General features: G+C 45.8%; 1 protein-coding gene across 1 annotated transcript in view; it reads left to right on the forward strand.

The window, feature by feature from the left end:
* The window catches only part of HTR4 (5-hydroxytryptamine receptor 4), a 137,343-nt gene that overhangs the window by 33,215 nt on the left and 82,637 nt on the right, over positions 1-21,491 (forward strand). The window contains exon 2 of the mRNA XM_054217101.1: positions 7,873-7,954. Coding sequence (XP_054073076.1) covers positions 7,929-7,954 — 26 coding nt within the window. The 5' untranslated portion in view covers positions 7,873-7,928. The remainder of the gene's footprint in view (positions 1-7,872; positions 7,955-21,491) is intronic.

The raw sequence follows: 21,491 nt of genomic DNA on the forward strand, positions 1-21,491 counted from the left end.
TCATAAACCCAAACCCAGTTGTGACAGTGTCATGGAAATCATGCCCATCTGTGTTTCCACCCACACTTCCGATGCACTTGCTGAACTCGGACACCCTTCTTGCCTTCATATGTTGATTGATATCTCTTACTGCATCTTGACTCTTTTAAGAGACCCACAGTCTCATGCTGGATGTTTCTCTTGGCTTCCTGTGCTGAGGGTTTGATATGGCAGTAAAAGACTTGGAGTGTTTTGGTTACTAAGAGATGATAATAGCTAAAGGCGAGAGCAGGGAGTTGTGAAATTTCACAATACTACTGCCACAGTAAATAACCTCTCAGGTTTTATAGCTGCTTTCTCTCCTCAGACCTCTTACACAAACGTAGCACGGTGTACACAAGGATCTCATACAGATGTCTCTGCATTGGAACAAAGTCACCCTTGAACAGCCCATAGAAACTTTACTGCTGTAAATATTTGGTCCAGGACAACAGGTAGGCAGAATTGCTTCCACGTGCCCTTTCCAAAGGAACAGCCCTGACAGTGTCTGTTAGTACTTTTTTGGTTCTCAGGCGTGGTATTTAAACTCTCATTTTTGAAAGTGCAAAATGCCTTGGTGTAAGGCTGGAAAGGCGCAGAGGTTCCAGCTGAGAGGCCGTGAGGGCCAGCCTGACGTGAAGAAAAGCCCATCTGTCCGCAAACAGGCAAGCACAAGGTGCTGGCCTCCACCGTGACCCATGTGCCGCCTGTGACTCCCGTGTCCCTTGGGAACGTGAGCCCCTTAAACTCTGTGCATGTGGTTTGGGTTGTCAAGCCAGAGGCTCTCTCCATGAATTTAAAGAGCTATTTTGTAAAATAACCCTTCAGGGAAAAGATGCTTCTTGTGTCTTTTTCTATTTCAAGCTGGACTTTATTTTCTTTTTCGGGTGAAGTGTCATGTCTATCTTTGCTTAAACAGAGAAAAATAAAAAGTGCTGCATTTTAACCTGCTGGAGTAACGTTTGATTGAAATCAGTCCAGCAATCTGTCTCTGCTGACAACCGAGGGACTTCTTATCAGCTTTGTCCTTCACGAGGAGAAAAGAGACAGCAGTGACAGAGAAGGCAAGAAGTGCTGTGGGAGGGGGCAGAGCCTTTATCAGAAACGGGTGGTGGAAATGGAGCTATTTTATTTGGGAGTGAACAAGTTGGATCATTCTGGTATTTCCTACTCCCCAAGTGTTGTCATGGACAGAATATTCTTTTGCAACTGTTGGAGGGTTTTGGACTGCTCGGCAGTGACGAGCAAGAAATGATCTTTGGATTGAGGTGACCGTCACTCCACAGCATCAGTTTAATGTGGCCTGGGAAGATCTTATCCAGATGGTCTCTGCTAACAAGTTCTGTTTCTCTCATAAGAATGAAGATAAAATCGCAACTCCAAATATGAAATGTGGTGGGAATTGAGCAATGGCTTTTTTATTCAATCCCAGCTTTAATTTGGAGGATGTTCACTACAGGAAGCAAGGAGCCTCCTAAAATCACGGATACAGATAGTAGTAATAGTCTTTATTTATGTTAGAGGGATTCCTCTGGTCTTAATCAGGAATCACAAATACTGGGTGGAAGTTAAATGACACAATCACAGAGTGGCAGGGGTTGGCAGGGACCTCTGGAGATCATCTAGTCCAACCCCCCTGCCAGAGCAGGGTCACCCAGAGCAGGTTGCACAGGAACGCGTCCAGTGATGACTGCCTGTACTTTCAAGAACTTATACTCCGAGATGTGGAGGACAGCAGTTTCTAGGGGAAGGCTAAACAGGCTTTCCAAACATCTGCAGCATCTTATTTTTTTTTTAATCAGCCCACTGCTCTGTGTTACTCAGTAACAACGGGTGTCTGCAGGAGATCTATGATGAAGTCAGAGGCTGCGTCAAGTCGTCGTCACTGCACACTGAACTCCACTCTAAAAAGACAAAGCTGGTAAAGGATGAGGGAAAAGGGCATTTTTTACCTTACAACTATAGAGAGAAGAGCGACGTCAGAGAACTGCAGTGATAAGTCCAATTCTTTGCAGAGAGCATGAGACGCTCAGAAACTGAATTTAGGGGTTTTTTTATATCCCTCTCCCTCCTCTGTGGTGCATTAGAGCAGAAGGAAGAGTATGATATTCTTCTGTAGGTAAAATGAAATGGACTTTTCGGACTGTTCAGTCCACCCCAGACACAGCTTCAGTTAAGGTGTCACAAATGATGAAGCAGCACAATCCAGCACCGCAGGAAATAAGGGTGTAAGTTTTTCAGGAGAATGACTCAAGTCTTCTCTTGTCATCAGCTCAGCAGTGACAGAAAGTGGAACTAGATGGGACTTGAGTGGGATGGAAATAAATTGGATGAAGAATGTGTCAGTGTCTCAGTTAATCAGTGCCTTGCAAGGAAAAGGTCTTGCAAGACTGGTGTGGCTGTTGCTGTCATCTGGTGGGACATTTTCTCTCTACTGGGCAGACCAAGGCCACCACATGAGGCAGGTGAGTTTGTGGGCACTTAAGAGACAGCTGTTGTCCACCAGCTAACTCTTTATAGTCTCTGAGAAGTGAATTCTTTGTTAGTACCCTAAAGCCACTGAAGTAAAGTTTCCCCAAGAGTCGCTACAGCGACCCATCTCCTTGCTGGGTTTTCCCTTTCTTACCCTGTGGGAGTGGAGGTGAGGAGGAGAAGGGCAGACGAAGGGGAGCATCAGTGAAGGTGACTTGGTGGTGTGTCAGGTGAAGGAGTGAGGCACAAGCACGCAGCTGATCTCATCTTGACGGATGGGTTCTGATTTCCCTGAATGCCATCAGCACAGCCTTGCCGAGGCTTATTCCTGGATTGCCTTTCCCAAGTTGGAGCCAGTCTCCTGTGCAGTGATGACTAGGACTAGTCATACACATATGGTATATCTGTCTTGCTCTTTTTTGGTGCCAGTGATTAGTGGAGAATAAAATAAGATGAGGAGTTCTTGCCTCACAAGGGAAGTCTATGGAGCTGTCATGTCAAGCCTGCTGGAGATGCCGTGCCTGTATTTTTTTCCAGTAAAAAATGTTGTGCTTTTGCTGAAGTGAAAATACTGCCAAGAGTACTGACTTCAGTTAAGTTTATCTGGGTGAACTGTTCTTTGCGAAGGCCTTCTTTTTGTTTGGTTGGTTGGTTTGATTTTTTGTTTGAGTTTTGCATTTGATTTTTTTTTAATTTCTTTCTGGTTTTAATTCTATTGTAGAAAGTTTCAGTTATTGTAGAGGTCTGCATGACAGCATGATGGTACAGACAGTGTGTAACTTCACATTGAGATTACAAAATTTTGCAGAAAAATAAAGCAAAGATGATGAACCCAAACTGGAATTTTGACATACAAAATCAGTGAAAAGGTTTTCTTCCATTTTGCAGGAGTTATCAAAATTAATTTTCTGGTGACACCTGAAAGACTTAAACCATTTCACTTCACTACCTAATTTAGCCCCTCATGGTAACCGAAGTCCTTAGGTAGATTGCTGTGGTGAGCTTTTCATTGCAGTCCCTGGTCCCAAATCTGCAGAGAACACATACCAGGAGGCTTATTTTGAGGTGTATCTGGAGTGCGGAGGTTCAGCACGAGTCTCCTGTCTGGCCAGCGGAGCAGACCCGTGTCTGAGCTGGAGTCCCACTCAGGTTCCCTGGCAGGTTGTGAGTGGGGCCGCTCTCAGCACGCCTGGGATGGAAAGGCTCTGGGAGCCCAGGAGAGGAAGACCATGGCCTTGCAGGACTCTTGCCCCCGGCCATGCTGTAGAGCAGGGACTGCTCATGGGCTGTTGGAAGCTGGACGTTCATGTTCAGGAAAACGTGACCTGGCTGCAGTGATGTGTGTGGCTCCGTGTGCCTGTAATCACCGCCACGCACAACAGCTGAGCTCTTTTGTGCTGAAGAGAATAAACACATGACAGGCTGGATGGTGTAAGGGTTGAGCTAGGAGGTCAATGTTATCTTTCCTGGGCAGAGAACAGCTCCCTAATTGAGTGTGAGTAATCACTTCAGTAACAAAGAACAGCACCAGGCCCTCCATGTGAGCCAGATATATTTAGAGAATACCTTGTGGAGACTTTTTTATTACATGGTATTGACGTCATTTTTCTTTCTTTGTTAGGACTGGAATGACTACAAGTCTAACCAACCACTGCGGTGTCACGGGGGAGAGCAAAAGGGAAGGGAGGTCCAATTTTAAAATGTCTTACAGAAAAGCTGACAAAAGCTAAATTATGTCATTGGTTTAGCGTCCTTTCATTATGTGCTTCCGCATATGGGGAAAGACGAAAGCACTAACAGCCCCTAAAATACCACAGGTCTCCTCTACAGTGGTGGGATGTTTCCGACCCTGGAGGGCTGTGAAGTGTGATGCCGGGAATGCATTGCCCGTTCAGACCCGAATGTTGCTTGTTTCTGTATTTGTGGGGACTGAAAATGTTACAAATTACTTTAAAAGCTTTCTGAGGGCTGCAGAGTTTAGGAATATGTAAAGAATTATAAGGAAAAAAAAAATTGTATGTGAGGTATAACGTAAGAAATGTGGTTGCTGGCTGTCCCAGTGTAGGGGCTGGCTGCCAGAAACACACCTACCAGCACAGGGAGGTGTAGCAGGGTGTTTGTGTACAAAATTCCAAGTTTTATCAAAATCCTTAAGACCTTCATTTTTTTCCTGTTTTGTACCAAAAATGATAATCCTACTGTGTAAACAAACACAAAACAAATGAAGAAAATACTAATGGAAACACTAAATTCTCCTGTTTCAAAGTGTCGTACTCGCTGTGACTGAAGGAATGGTAATGCTGGTGCCTACATAGAAAATTACATTTTGATGAATAGATAGGACATCAATTCTGATTGTACCGAAATTGTGAGTTTTGCTTGTTTTAGAAAGTTTCCCAAGAGACCTCTTAAATCCTGATACTGAAGGGAACCGGGGGGGACTGGGGTAGTGCAGATAGGTGATATTTTTTTCTGTCTTCTCTTATTCCTACCCTCCGCTCTTGCTGGCTCCCACACGCACGTGTTCCCCTTGTAATTCAGGACTGCAAAGCAGTTTCGTAACTTCCCACTGCAACAGTAAGACTGAAGCCTCTCTTCTCCTGCAGAGCAAAGGAACAATTTCCCCATAATCAGCGTCGAGAAAGTTTGACCAGATTTTTCTCATGGCAAATCAACACTAAGACCAGTTTAATATCTATATCTTCTGTCTGGGGGCTGCTTCTGCTCTGTTCTAAATCCTCTTGTTGGGGTTCAGTCAACCTCTTTGTGCCTCTGTGGTCAACTGAGATGACAACTTGCTTTCAAAGGACACTGTAAGGCAGAATTGACCAGTGCTCGCAAACTGCGCTGGCAGGCAGAGCAGATGGGTCAAGATCTCATGGGTTTTGACTGCAGTTTATCAAGGTTCTGTTTGTTTCATAAATATCCTTTTTGAAATGACAGGACAGGGAAGAATGGGTTCCTGTCCCCAACTGAAATAAAGCACCATATCAGACCTATCCTGGTGTATTTCCTTCATAATAAATTGAAATTAACCTATATGCCAAACGAATGATTTGAACTAAGTGGTTGCTTAAAACCTTTTTGGAGACGAAATAATTAGGTTTCTTTTTGTCCATTTGTTTGATCTTAGAGTCTATTGGTTGTATTTTAATATCCCCAAAGGCCATCTTCCAGGATACTCTTTCTGCATCTGTGACAGGCGAGGCATTTTGTTCTATGGAAGAACTCCAGAGCAGGGGCACAGGAGAGGTGGTTTGGGTCCCTGAATTAAAGTTGGAAGTCAGCTCTTAGGCAGAGGTGACTTGGTCAGAAACTCTAGACCCTTACATTTGCAAAATGTAGCAGTAGTCTTTAAGTCACCAGATCCCAGAATGCCCTTAGAAACACCAGTTGAAGGCTCAGGCTGTAAGTAGTGGCTGAATTCTGGAGGTTTCCACCCTCAGATGAAAACACGCTTTTGACTCGAGTAAGTTTTGCTTGTGAAATTATGTCTAGTCTATACCTATTGAAGCACTAATTCTGGTAAACGCTGAACCAGGCCAGGATGGTGGGTGTTCGTTTGCAGTGCAGACCTGGCATCACATCTAGGAAGTCTGAGTCAGTACTATTACGATCTTTTCTTTGAATCCAAGTAACCACAATGGCATTATTTGCGTTTGAGTTATTATTAATAGCACCGGGGTGGTGGCATTATCCCTGGCTCTCTGGAGACGCGACACAAGGGGCAATCAACAGTCTGAAGTGCTCAGAAACTTATCCGATTTTTTTCCACTGGATTAACAGCAGCAAACACACAAATGTTCTATTAAGATGGTGCATTCATTTCTTTGGTCATGATGGAATTTTGATAGAATTAAAAATACCATTAATATTTATATCACTTAATGTTACTGGGAGTAAGTACATTTATTTATTGAACTGCAAATCATTTAGTTCTTTGTAATTACAGCACTGCTATTAAGTATTCATAGGGCTGTACAATATATTGTCACAGGAAACCTATTTTAATTTAGTGGTAAGTCAATTTTTTAATTTTGTGTAAAAACAGAAACTAATTTACCAAGGATCGTTGCTTGTGTTTTCCCAGCCCGGTTTTGCAAGCCTTTTTCAGTTGATTGTATTTAAACTACTTTTTGTAGCTTTTTTGGAAATTACCGTGAAAAGTCCTAGGTCCAGTGCAGCTTACATGTGTGCATGCTGTAACATGTAATTCTGAGTTTAAGCATAGACTGGAAGAGGTCATTTGTATCGCAGTGCTCAGCTCCTCATTGTCACCAGAATTGCAATATAGCATATTTTCATAAACTTAATAAGTTGATCTTGGAGAACAAGTTTCAAGAATGGTGCCTGTATTAGTAATTTATGTCGCTTGCGTTTCTTTCTAGAAATAAGACTATTATTTCAGTTGTGGGAGTCTTTGAAAACTTATATAGATGGATTCTTCTGAAGTCATTGAGGGTTTGGCTTGCAGAAGGACAGGACAGATTGACCAAGGGTATTTTTGTGTATGCCCCTTTCCACACCAGCACCTGGAGCTCACCGGGTACAGCACAGCATGCTGTGTGCACTGGTACAGTGCTTTGGATTCATGTCTTTTGAAATGATTTCCCTACTTAACTCCTTTGTGGTAATTAGAAGGAAGGAGCTGCTGCCATTCTGAGGAGGCACTACACAGAATGGGATTTTTCAACAAGTGACACAAGATGTCTGCAGAGGACCGTAACGGATAATGTCTTAGATGTCATCTGTGTCCTGTGCGTTGTTCCTTATGACTTCTGCCTACGCTGCTTCTCCTGATCCCTATGGAAAGTGAATATTTGTCCAGAAGAGCCTTTTCCCTGTGCCAGTGCAGCAGCCCTTCAGTATTCTACTTCCTTGTTGCTGTTGAAATAATTCTCTGGGAATCTAAATCCCAGAAGTTTCCAGAAGCGATGGTCATGGAGTGGATTAAAGATTGACCTTAGCTTCTAGGTGAAGAGATGGGAGCTCATAAAAGGGGGAATTTTTTGTTATTTTCAGTAGAGCCGGTGTCCCCCATGGACATTGAAGCACTCTGTTAGCCCTAGGTTATGCATGAATGGGTGGTGTATGCACAGCCACAGAGGGTTGTCTCTCACTTCAGCTTGATTTTGTGCCTCCAGGCATGCACCTTAGTGTTGTGAGATACAAATATGTCCGGGTAGATAACAGAAAACTGTGTGTTGTCAGCTCTATGCAGTGGTATGACTTCATTTTTACATGTCTGCATAACTTCTGTTTTCACGAGAAGCCAGGTCAGAGGGGCAATGTGCGGCGCATGGGTGTCTTCAGTGGGGTGAGTGTGCACCCATGAGAGAGCCTTTCATTTAAAGCTGTCCTTTCTACCTCTCTCCACTGCAGGACGAGGTCTCTTCTGTGGACATTGAACTCCCAGCTACCTATGCCTGTTGCCTGTGATGGAAGAACTTGATGTTAATGTGAGGTAGGATGAACTACACGGCTCCTCCTGTACCGCGTCTGGTGAGCTGCAGGGGGGCAGCGGCCGTGCGATGGGTTTGCAGAGCTGCAGGATGGTATTTTCTGTTTGCCTGTAGATGAAGGGCTCTGCTCATGCAGCAATGCCTTCTTTTGGGGTTTCCTGGAGCTTCTGTGAGGATGTAGTGTTGCCCTGTTATTTGTGTAAGTGTCAGATGTGGCATAGCCAAGACAAGGACTTCCTTGCAGTAGGATGGATAGGGCCCCATCAAAGACCGGGCACAAGCCCATCTGTGCCTGCTGAAAGTCTCATCCTGGGTTTTTTCTGTTTGGTGCAATGGTCTTAAAAACTTAAAGCCTCATCTCAGCTGCCCTATTACTGGGGCAAGCAAAAAACTGACATCTCTGAAGTAATTTCAAATCCCTGGGCACACTGCTGGGATCAGGGAGAGACAAATTTCATTACGGATCATTTTGATCATGGAAGTGTGACGCAAACAGAAATTGTTAAAAATGGCTGGAGATCCTGTTTGCAGCTGTCCCCAGGGCACAAGGCTGGCAACAGCTCTGCCATTCTCCCTCAGGTGTGATCTGCAGGGTCTTTCTGTAGGACTAGGATTTGTTCCTTTTGTTTCTTGACCTTTTGAGTGGCCAGGCTGCTGGTGACACTGAACTGTGTGGGGACCTGAACTAAGACCCACCAAACCCACTTCACAGAAGGACATCAAACTTCTGACCAAACCCATGTTGCTGGCCCAGACGCAGGAGGAAGCAATATTCCAGTTGCAATGAGAGATGTTGCATTTCCACGAAGAGTTTTCTTAAAAATCCACTCAGGAAGTATCTTTTTGATGTCTTAGGCTTTTATTTTGGGGAGTAATTCTTTACCCTTCCCCTGCCTGGACACTCAAGTGTATGGGGAATGCCTTGGAGAAAATTGCTCTGAAAGAGACAGATCAAATGTGTGTACTCTGGTCTTCCAGGAAACTTTTTCCTAAGGCATTACTGAAGAGAGATCAGGAGGAAGCGCAGTACAGAAAAGGGGAGAACAGGGTCTTACACCTCAAAGGGGATCCTGTTGTGCTACCCTGTCCTCGCAGCTTTCTAGCGCTTGGGCTTTCAGGTTGGGACATGCTTCTGTGCAAGCCACAAGCCACTCTCTCCGGTTGCATGCCCAGAGCGAGATAATACGTTTTCAGAGACAATTTCTGTTCTTAATGAGCCTCCTCAAAGTGCTATACTATCAGAGAGAACATCTCTGGCCTTCATTCACCTACTCAAGTGTCGGGAAAGTCACCAGCAACTCCAGGTTGCAGCTTTAATGCACTCTTAGCAGGTCACATTTATAACCCGGTAATCAATGCTGAGAGGTAATATGTTTTGCTTAATGAAATTTGTCTTGCCTTTTTAATACCAGAAGTGTAGTTAAATGCGTAGGTTACTGCTGTTTCTCCGTAAAGGGAATTAAGGTGCTGACACCAGGCAATTGTCCCTCCAGTCTTTTCCTTCCTCTAAAGACACTAGGAAAAAAATCTTCGATTTCTCACTATGGTGAAAAAAATCCTCCACTATACATTTCATCATTCGTAGAAAGGAACTCTGTCAGTTCATAAACACCAAGGGTCACAGAGAAACTGGCTCGCCAATGCCTGAACCACAAGTGCCTGGGCACAGGGAGGCTGTACCGGGAGGGAAGTGTGACATTATATTTACCTTACCAAATGTTCAGTAATGTGCTATTTGCTACCAGTGGAGAAAGACACTGAGTAGCTCTGACCCAGCGTATGTTTTTAAGTGATCTATTGGAGTTTTGTAATTCACTATTTGTATGAACCCACAGATCGTTATCTGTTTCTTCCTATTTCTGAATTTTACTGTAATTCCAATCAGCCCTAATCCTGAGCCAGAAAAAAAATCCAACACCACCAAACCCACCACCCCAGCCCAAACGCCAAACTCGGATAAAACTGATTCCTGGGAGAATTAGGCTTTCTCTTCCTACTTGTGATGCTTTCCAATATGTGATGTAGCCTGAAGTCAATGAGAAGTGCTTGGGAGGATGGGGCTTTGGGTGCTCGGGGGGTGCCGGACCGTGGGCAGAGCTGGGGGCTCTCCTTCGGTCAGCTTGCTGTGGAAAATGCCCATTACACACCCCCGGGAAAAGGTTTTTTTGGAAAGAGTTCCTCAAGAGACTGCTTTCACCTGGAGACTGGTTAGTGCGGTCGCTGGTGTGGTCTGACCCTGGCAGGGCAGTGGAAGCATCTCTGAGGAGGAAATTCTCCTCTGGTGAACTGTTTCATCTGCCTTCCTCTTTAGATGTTAAGGTGTTCCTAGGGATCTGGTGAGTGAAAATCCATGGGAATTTGAAAGCTCTCCTGAATCAATATTGATTCCTCATTCCCCAGCTGTTTTGATCAAACACTGTGGTCAGATCTCACTTCGTTATACTTCAGGAATGATTTTATTCTTTTGTTCCTGGAGACTCTTTCTGAGCTGGGCTAATGCAGTCCTTCACTTTGTGTGGCTGTTTGTATATACAGACTTCGTGGTAGGCATATGATTTTATTGTGACTCCACACTCTTTCAAACCATGAATTTTTTGGGTTTGAGAGCTTTGCTTATCAGCTGCCAGAAAGTAGTTCATGTTTCTCCTTTATCTGACCTGATTTCAGCTTTTCTGCGGAGATGTGAGATACTGAATGTTTTCTGTTGCAGCCAGGAGCTTCCACCCATGATTTTCCAGAGCCGCACAGTGGGCACTCGGATCCCCGCGGGGTTCGGGAATGCTCCAGGGGGAAGTTTACACGAGAAGGGGAGCGAGCAAAGCTTGGGGAAACGGGAGGTGCTTTGATAACGTGGGCACAACAGCAGGATGGGTGGAGGGGGGCACAGGTTGATTTTATTTTGAGCTGAGCCCTGCGGAAACAGCGTGTCGCTCTTCAGTTCAGAGCACAAAGTGCCGTAGTTGTCCTGCTCCGGCCAGCTGGGATGGCCGTGGGCACAGGGCTCCTGCCCTCGACAGGTTTTGATGAGGTGCCCCAGAGGTTGCCAAGTGATGAGCATCTTTACATCTCTGTAGCTACCTGAAGCACTGCAGGTAGATTCAACTGTACAAACATTTTATTTCTGTGGAAAAAAAATTGGTTATGAATTTTACAAAGGCTGTGGTGTGAGGTTGGAGAGGCATTCCTCGAAATTTTGTGGGGTCTGCTTTGGGACTTGTATTTATCAATCACAGCCGAGGAGGGTGGCAAACCTCATTTTCTCAAATTCTAGAGTTGAAAAATAAATGACCTTGCAAGTATTTCCAATTTATATTTTATAGAATTTTTTAATTCTGTGTGGCTTGGTGATTGTTATTGGACACATTTATTATAGGCAGTAGGTTAATGAGATACTGTCAAGTGGTTTGGAATGAAAACTCGAACCCTTCAATTGGTTAGAGTATGGGGGGGAGGGGGGGGAAGTTGTTCTCTCTTTTCTCTTCATTTCAAACAACTTCATAAAAATACTAGTTGGGCACGCTACAAACAAGAGGACAGCGTGGTCCTTCCCACTGCCCGGCTCTGGCACAGCGGGCACATAGTGAACCATAGGCTGTTTGCTGCTGATGCCCTCCGGCCAAAGGGCAGGAGCTCCTGCAAATGCCGTCACTGGTACCCTCAGTGGCACAAACCTCTTCCTCCGCCTGAAGGTACCACTTTGAATCTTCTGTTTGCAGCCAGAGCTGGCACTAGGGTTTGAGCAAGCAGACGGCTGCCCTGCCTGCTCATGGCATGGCGTTTGCCCATGGTTCTAGTAAATTTGTACAAACCTTCAAAACATGTTTGCACTTCTCTTTTTCAGTTTTTCTGGGTTTTGATGCGTTAGACAATTTCACTTTTATACAAACACAATGATTTTGACAGCCTCAGAGAACAAGGAGAAAGGCTGAATCTCTTTGGGCGCAAAAGGAGAATATAAAGAGAGATGCTTTGGTGCAGTCTGTTTGACTCTGCCTGCGCTTGCATTTCAGTGCAGGTGAATCCCCTGGTCATCCCCGCACACGGGGTATCAGTTCACATCACATAGCTCTTAGCAATGGAACTTGTGAACGACATTCCTCTTGGAAGACGCTAAACCAGCAGCTCTGCACCACACGCTCTGCAGTCCGCAATGAGTTTTTGAGGCATGGGTTCAAACCATGCAGCTTCCACACCCAGGTATGGTGGGGACATTCAGGCAAGGAGACTAGAGTAAATCTAGCCCAAAATATCCCCCATGTCCCGCATAGAGTGGAGATGTAGGGACCTCAGTACCAGCTGCTTTGATCTCTCCTGTTGTGACAAATTACCTGCTAAAATAGGCATAGTTTGCGTGTACAGAAGTCACCTGGGAGTCCATGGACTCTTGTTTTTCAGTGCACAAACCAGGCAGTTGGCCCTTGCAGCATGTGGGTAGGCACCTAATAACTCTGCCCATGAAAACTGTGAGAGGAGCTTCCATGTACCAAGAGCAGCACCTGCAGACCTCGCTGAGCAACCTGGAGAGGCTCGAACAGGGAGGACTCTGCTTCTCTTGGGCACTTGCCAGCGTAGGTTGTGAACGTGCCGTGCACAGGGAGTGAGCAATAAAGCCTTCCTAGACCTTTGATAAGACTGTCATCTCACTACAAAGCATTCCCTGTAGCCAGGAATGAAGTAATGCTTCCCGTCAGCATGCCAGTCCCTCATTATCTCTTAGCAGCTAAATCTGGCTCCTTTACATTACTGGGAGCACAGGTGATGCAAATTTATGCCAGTTCTGAATGGTGTGGTTGGCCATTCTCATGCATTCTCCCTTCTTTCAGCTCCAGCGCTCATCGTTCGTTCATTCATCCCGCTGCTAAGGGTGCCGCATAGCAAGCCCAGCGCTTCTAGCTCCTGGGCTGCTTCAATTTTAGCTGACCAGGCGCCATAGAGGACTCTTCGTGATTCAGCTCTGCAAGTCTCCCACCACCCCACAGCTGTAGGGTGCTCAAATGCTTCTTTCAGAGGGCTGCTCGGGGATACTCTGCTGACACAGTTTGAAAAACATTGGCTCAAGTGTTTCGGAAGAGCTTTTGGCACAGGCAGGCTCTAGCGTGGTTTACAACAGTGCAACAGGTTGGGAGGTGGTAGTTACTAACAAGCGGCAATCTGAACACTTCTCAAAAGCTGCAAACTGATTTTCACGAGCTGGCTGATGTTTCCATTGGACAAGCACCCTGCTGTTGCATGGTAAATATTGACAGCACAGTTGTGTTTCAAGCAGCTTTTACGATATTTCTGTTATCGTTTTAACATAAGAGGCTGTGCTCTGGGCTTTGGGAAGCAGCTTGTTTTCCAGTTCTCGCACCAAACTCTTTGTAGGACCTTGGGCAAATCTTCAGAACTGATTGATTCTCCCTTCTGTGACAACTGGAGTCCTGTACAAGCTCCAGCACTAGCAGCCCTCGTTGCTCTTCAAGCCCATAGCTGGGAGGGGAGAACTGGAAGAGCAGCTGCCAGGCGTTTGCAGTCTCTCACACCCTTGGGCAACAAGGAGAACCCTCTGCTATTTGACTGGGTACTTCTGAGCGTGGTCAGGGCTGTTCTGTGTACTTCACACCGTATAAAGGTTTCTTGCTTCATCAGGTGTTGGGCAGAGGCTGTTATGCTTTTGAGAAATAAGCTTTTGAAAAAAAAAAAAATCAGTAGAATGTCCAGTGCAAGTAAGTGGCTTTTATGTAAGCCTTTTTATTGTATCTATGGTGAGAGCAGGCTCCCTTTGCTAAATCAGCTACGGAGAAACAATGTATTATTTGACTTTGTCACAACAGTAATTGCTTTTTATTTTTAAGCTGAGCCCCCCAAACAGCTGGATTTTAGATTGATGTTAATTGCTTCCAAACTTGGCTTTATCAGCTTTAGTTTTCTCAGTTTGTTGCTGAAGGTATTTTTGTGGCTAGAAGTACTCTGAAAAATGCAGAGCCCTCCAGCAGTACTGTGTGGGGTTCATTAATCTTGTCTTGACTTTGAGAAATGAGAAGCAAGTTGAGGGAAGAAGGAATCAAATTGGTTGAATTAGTTGTGTTTGTTTTGAAGCAAAGAAAATATTCCATTATTTAACCCAGCTGCTGTTCCCAAAGTCCTCATACAGAGGCACAGTGAACGTTATTTCTGACTACAGATGTTCTTGGTGATATGCCCTCTTGAGTCAGGTTGTGTTTGAGTGAATCCCAATTCTGGAGCTTCGCTGTGTTGCCCCAAGAGGCTTCTTCCTCCGTGAATCACAAGAAGTGGTGCTGTTGATGGCTGGCTCTAAGGTGGGTTTGTTTCCTAAACCTGGTATGCTGGTAGGGTGGCTGACTGCAGAAAGAGGTAGAGAAGGTCTTGGGTCTCCTCTCCCCATCCAAACGTGGTGGGAAGAGGAGCAGTAGTCAGTAGTGGGAGAGAGAGGGACCCAAAGAGCTCCATCCCTGAACCCCTGAGAGGAGCTAAGGGATGTCCTGGGAGAGGAGTCAGTGTGCCCTCGGTCCCTGTGCTCCCCTTGGTTAGGACACTGGCAGCCGGCAGCGAGGACTGAGGGGGCCAAGAATTGAGCTGTGAGGCAGGATAGGCAGAAAACCGGGCCGAACGCAGAGGTGGCTCTTTTGGGCAAGGGGGAGACTGCGCTGAGCGGCTGGAACAAAATAAGTGTCTGATTTAATGACCCAGACTGGAGAATGGAAGGGTTTTAGGAAAGAGCTTGTGTGCTCCGAGTGCCCAGCTAGTGGGGATTCATGGAAAGCAAACAGCTTAAAATTCCTTCAGCAGGTTGCAATATAATTGTTTATTCTTATATATATATATATATATATATATATATATATATAAAAAAGCTCTCTTCAAAATCTCTTCAGCTTCTACACTTTGAGTCATTAAATGATTGTTTATCTCAACTTCTTTGATCACATTTCTGTTTAGGTGAGAAATACCAGGCTAAAACGTCATTTAACAGGCCAGAATCAGTGTAGAGCACTCTTCTTTTCCTAGTCCCCTTTCTAAGGGAAGATCAACTCTAATCCTCCTGTAAGACCTGCTGCATCCATCCAGAAAGGTATTTGTTCACGCATTTCTGTGGAGACAGACATACTGATTGAGAAGATTTTCTACAGATCCCCATCTTTCCTGCCTGTGTCCCCCAGCCAGGAGCGGTGCCGCGATCAGAGGAGCGCGCAGATGAGAGCTGAGTGTTTTTCATCCCTGGGTACACAAGTGATATAATGTCCTGTTCTGCTTGCTGAGCTGATGTGGATGAGCACGCTTTCTCCTAAGGATAATGACAGGCAGAACACACAGTGCCAGAAAAGAGCCAAGCAAAACCCTACAGATCCCTTATGGGGCAAAACTTAGCAGTATTCCTGTACGTCAGCTGTAGATATGACCATATATAAGCTTTGCTGTTGAAAAAAATGAACCATTTTATAAGTAGCCGTTTGAAAGAAGGCCAGTTGCTGGGTTTGTAGGGTTTAGCCGCTGCGTGCCTGGCTGCTTCCCGGGGATGCCAGAGTTCTTGGGTACAGAATTCACTGGGAATTTCTGAATTCACAGCGTTGCAGAGTATTTCCCCATCTGCAAGAGGAGGGGCTAAGCAGGAGGGCACAGGGAAGCAAGGCATGGCGTAGAGATTCACTTTCATATTTTTGTGCTACTAACCAAAAATACTGGGTAGCCAAAAGGGCCCTGCAAAAAGAGTTCTCTCTGCCAGATCCTGCGTACAGCCCGGGCACAGCTCAGCAGGAGCGATAGGTGTTATCAGCCTGGGTACTTTTCATATTGCTCAACTTTTTTCTCAGTTTCTAGGGAAACACTTTATAGCACTATATTTATCGGAACGTCTTTCCAAACACCTCCGCCAACACTTAATTAATGGCATTTTTAAGCCTGACTCCAGCTTCTGCAAATTAATAGCATGTTCCTTTACAGCAGCTGTGGAGCAAGTGAGAAATATATCTACTCTCTGAAATACATTCGAGGGTGCAGAGGCAGAGGGGCAGCTCCACCATTTGTCTGTGTGTGCTGAGACCCCCCCCGGGAGGTAGGGCCATCATGCACTTCTGCGATGTTTCACTTGGCTTTTATTAGTGTGCCCTGAGCAACCTGCACAGATGAGAATGCCCTTGACAAAGAGCTGGGCTGCAAAAATTAAATTTTTGGTGTCTTTCAGCACAGCCTTTCTTTAGCTTCAGTGTCTCTGCACAGCGTGGCAGCTAGCGAAGATCTGGAGGAGGCTGTGGAAGGCTATTAAAACAGTCCAAGCCTGGGATATCCCGGGGCAGACCCGACTCTAGGGCTTGGAAGAAAATTGGCAGGTGCCTTGGAAAGCAGCAGATTTCCCAGAGCAGGAAAATGGGCTGGACCTTGCTGCCAGCTTTTGCCCACACTGGCTGCATGGAAGGGCAAGGCTGGCAGCTGTGCCGCCAGCGGCTTTCCAGGACACCCTCCTTGACTTCTCTGGGTTGACTTGCAGCATCAGGCTGTCAAAATTCAATTTGTCACCATGTTTGGGATTTCCTGAGCCAGCCGTGCTCAGAGGTTGTGAGTTAGGAAGCAGGGAGGAGGTATTAGGATGTCTTGAGAGACAGGACTGCTGCAAAACTGGAGCTGTGCGGGAGGCAGGGGACCAGATTAGGCGTGTAAGGGTTAATAGGGCACCGTGAGTCGTATTGGCAGAGCTGTGTTTCCTTATAGAACAGTCATGGTGTTGTGTCTCAAAACCAAAGGGCTGTAGGTGGAAATCTGATGGCTTTTGCTCTCCTCTCAGTGAGTTAAAATTCCCTGTGTTGCTTTTGGAAAAGTGCAGAAACAGTCCCGGGGTCCTGGGCAGACATCTGTTCTGGGAACGCTGTCTTGGGAATAGGGCTGTGAAGCTGAGATGCTGAGCGCTGCGGTGAGCTGTTACCTGCTCCAGATCCTGCTGCAATAGTGTGTGCAGCTGCAGAACGAGCCATTCGCTGCTTGGGAAAGAGCATTTCTACTATCTCGGATATGAAAGATGCTGCAGCAAAGCATTTTGCGCTGTTTGCTTGGCCATGTGTCTAGGACCTGCTGTCGGGGAGTATAAATGAGTGTTGATAGACTACTGCCTTGGAGCAGCGTGCATCTACAATGCAGATAAATGTGCTCCTCTCCTTACCTAGTTCAGTCTTTCCACTGTTTATTTTGCCCTTACGGTGCTGTGGCAATGAATCATCGATGATGTGACTCCCCGGTCTGGCAAACAGTCATGGGTCTGAACCTCAGTCACTGTCTGAACTTACTGTCTTGCCCCATCTGTTAACCGAGGACTTGCCATCACGCGTCCCCTGAGCAGCAGCCTCTGCCTCCCCGAGGTCAGAACATTAAAATTGGCCATTGTCTGAACACAAGCTTTGCCACCTGATGGACAGGAACCCCGTGGAGATGAAGGTTTCAGGGAGTCTTTGGCTGTTTGGGGGTTAATCCATTGTAGGGCTGGTGATCTTTTTAAAAAAAAAAAAAAAAGCGGGGGGAGGGGAGATGGGACAAGAAGGCAAATGAAAAAAAACAAGTCAAAAAGCAAAACTCCAACTCGAGGCATGCTGAGAAATGTAGCAAAGCGATGGGTTCGTCCTCATCCCACGGGGAGACAAAGTGACATTAGTGCTGTGAACTGCTGGACTCACATTTGCAAAGGGACCTGTGAAGAGACAATTTCAGCTCTTGTGCTTGCATCCCTCAGGAGAAACAAGGAACTGGAGGCCACGCTACCTTTAAGCACATGCATAGGAGGTGGTCTGCCTGTTGCAGGTGACTTTTTGTAGTTGATGCAGTCTCAGCGCTCTCTTCGGTCAGTGAAAGCTTAGTATGACCTTACGCAACTCAAGTCCTTCCCAGGATTTGATGCCTGGGCTGCAGGGAGAACTTGATCTCATGCTTCTATTCCTCACATTTGAGGAATAGTAAATCTAGAAACTTTAACAGAAAAAAGTAACCTTGCAGAAAAAAGCATTATAAACAGAATCTCAGCATTGGAGAGGGCTGCTGGGGACAGGAGCCAGGTTTCTGGCTCTGTGCTGGCATACCTGTGATAAATGGACCAGCAGCTGACCTTTCGACTGCCCACTGGCATCGCTGTAAGCCTAGAGGAGTGAAGGAGAAAGAAAAGGGCTCTGCTTGCTGCTAGTGAGGGGTGGGACGGGGTGAGCAGGATGCTGTTAAATATCTGGCTACCAGTCTGTTGATGGGCCAGGGTGAAGGGGAGAGAGTGAATCGAGCAGGGCCTCTCCCTTCCCCGGGCGCATGAGCTCACGCCTGCAGGAGAGCGGAGGAAACATGTTGTGACTGCTTTGGGGTCGTGTGTGTCTTCTGTCACCCCTCCCCAGGTTGGGCACTTACCTCATAGCTCAGCACAGGGTATTTCTACTGAACCGTAGACACAGACATTTTCCTTGCTTTTCCAGTGCCTCCAAAGCTTTAATGCACCCAGAATCTGCTTGTTTATTCACGAAGTGACTTTCACAGCCCAAGCGCCCTCCCTGTGGGAATATTGGGTCGCTGCTCCAGCAGGATACCAGGCAGACATAAAAGCAGATCCCAGCAGTTACAGCGCTGGGCAAGAGCACGTCCTAATGACTCTGATTCTTGTTTTAAAAAAAGTCAGTTACAGAAGTCAAATGTGTGTAAACAAATTGCTTCACTTAGTCCTCAGTTCCTTAGCCTAATCACAAGCTCCCAGTTGGCTCCTAGAACTCAGAAGATGTTTTTTTTCCATCTCCTTATCTCCAGAGTTATGTCTGTTGGCATTTAAGTTCTGTTCAGCTTTGCCTTTGAAGGTCCTTCAGGCCAGGACCTGAAAACACAAAGTCTAGTTGTTTCCAAAGCTGCCTTTCCACACTGCAACCATAAGGCTGTGGTGATGGGCCAGCTCATTGCTCATTGTCAGTGGACTAGTCTGGAGACCTGTCCAGGTCTTACTCTTCTCAGGAACTTCCTGAGAGCTCTGAGGATTTATCTGAAAACAGGCTGTCATCTGCTCAAGAGGAAGTGTAATGGGAGAATAAATAAATCCAACAAAAGAAGGCAGGCCCTGGTTCATGTTAATTTGGCCAAGACATTCTCAGGACTGAGAGCTGAGCGGTGAGGTGGCTGCCCAAGAGCTGTGATGTGTTTCTGAGTAGACTCAACTGGGTTCTCGGGTATTTGGAGGACTAGGGCAAGTAGAGGATTTCACAGGAGTCCAGACAAATTTTGAGTTAATCTGTGGAAAGGAGACGGTGGGAGGCGTGGGCTGTTCCCTTTCCAGCCTCTGCCAGAGAAGCTTCTTTGGGGTTGGTGCATCTTCTTTGCTGGTAGAGATCCCTGGAAAATAAACAGACTGCCTTACTTCTTCAGGGATTAAACTGCTTTTGTGGTATTTTGGGCCATGTTAAAGAGGAAAAATGCACTACTTTTTTTTTTTTTTCCCTTCCTCCATTCCCAAGCAGCTGGAATAGATTTGGTCCCATTACTGCCATTATTTGCAATTTCCATTTTTATGGGCCATAATGGGGATGTGATTCTCAGGCAGAGCTGGCAGCTACAATGAAACGTGGGAGTTTTATTTCTTGCAATTCAGCTACTGTTCAGTATGCTTCCCTGGGCCCAGCAGATCGGGGTCTAGTCCAATACAGGCACCTAGTGTTTTCGTATTGCTTAGACTTTTCCCTCTAAGCCACACTCAAAGCCCTTGTTGATGCTGTCTTCCTGAAGCAATGTGAGGATCTGTTTCTATAAAACTGAAGTATTCATTGGAGCTCAAAGCTGTTCGCTGATTCAGCTAACAGTGTCCCGCACCTGAAATATCTATTAAAGTTAGTAACAAAGTTTAAGTGGACAGAAAATTAATCACAAAACAAACTAACTTTCTGTACTCCTCAGTTAAAATGCACTGCACCAGCTTTCCAGAAATGTCATCAATTAAGCTTTTCAGTGTTTTGTGATTGGCAGGTCCTATTAGGTTTCCAACAGCCTTGGAGACCCCTAAGCAGAGAATTTAAGCCCAATGGGAACATACTTCCCTGGTTACCCCTGGATGAGCATCCCAGCTGCTCAGCAGTGCCAGGGGTCTCCTCCGACGAGGAATAAATTAGCCACAAAGACAAATGGGTGTTGTAGGCTGTTGCCTCTTGGTTTTTGGTCTTTTTTTTTTTTTTTTTTTTAGCTTTGTGCCTCTGTGCTTGGTCAGTCTCTTCTCTTACATACACTTTTCCAGGTGTATGTAAGATGCTGGGTGCAGGCACCTTACCTCTTCCTTTGTTGTTTGTCTCAAAACTTTACAAATAGGGCCACATGATACAGCCAACATGCCCAGTCTTTCTTCCTCCGTGAGCTTTTAAACCCCCAAACTGACCACGTGTTTCTGCTCTGTTTTGTCAAATACCAGTTCTCCAGGCCTTTGGTTGTTTCCATACGTGTCTGGGGAGCAGGTTTTAATTTCCAGTAGGGCTCTTCCATTTTGATATGCAGCCTCGTGGCTTGTTTTCAGATGTAAAGAACCTATCATCTGATGGTGCTGGCCCTTGAATGGGAACACCATAAGCAGTATCATCGTGGTGCTGGTGGCTTTATCTCTCTCCCCTTGAGCTTTTCTTCCTTTCTTTTTTTTTCCCTCACAGTTCTTGGATGAGTTTCCTCAGTCAGTGACAGGGAAAATGATAGACCTGCGGTACCCAGCATATCAGGGTGTAGCTTATTTGCAAGTGGTCAGTTATCAAACTGAAACAAATTTTTAAATCAGCCTGCAGTGAGATGACTGGGAGAGGCAGCGGGTAGCTCCCAGTTATGGATCAAACTTGAAGTTTGTAGGACCTGTGAGTGGAGAGTCCATAGCTGATGCCATCAAGAAACCTCTAGGTCATGTCACTCACTCCCTTGTGGGGAAGAAGGTCTCTCCCTTTGCACTGCTCTCACCTCCAGGAACGGCTGTTTCTAGGAATCTTTGTCAAGGGCTTCTGCAGACGAGCACAGTGAGACGTTCCTCCTGGAAGCTCTTGTACTTGTTAGCCAAAGGAAATCACAAATGAACAAACACTTCCAGAGCTTCTGATGCTGGCCTCAGAGAAATGTGCTGGTAGCGACTCCTGGGTGGGATCTGGGTTGTGTCTGAGCCGAGTGTCTGCACTCACCATCTACAGAGCAGTCCCAACTGTTTGCTTTTCCTCTGTCCTGCTGCTTGCCCAGGTTGATATCCTTGCTTGTTTATTTGAAGTGAGAAATGTGATGTGGCTTTTGTGGGGAGTATTCAGAACATGCGCTTAACTTGGGACATAGGAGGAGGTTTAAATAAAACAAGAAACTTAAGAGCTTTGTTCTTGAATCAAGGAGTTGCCGTGTCCTTGCTTAGAAAGGAGACACCTATCTGGAGCCTAAATACAAAACTCAGGTTCGCACAGAGTGAGCTGATGAACACGCGCTCTGGGGGTGAAGGTTTCTGGCTACAACCTCTGGAATTAGCTTTACCAAGCTCTGGTCTTTATGGTAAAGCTCAAATTGAGGTAGCAGAGCTGGAAACACATAATATCTCTA

Source organism: Rissa tridactyla, chromosome 11, assembly GCF_028500815.1.
Source record: "Rissa tridactyla isolate bRisTri1 chromosome 11, bRisTri1.patW.cur.20221130, whole genome shotgun sequence".
NCBI lineage: Eukaryota > Metazoa > Chordata > Aves > Charadriiformes > Laridae > Rissa > Rissa tridactyla.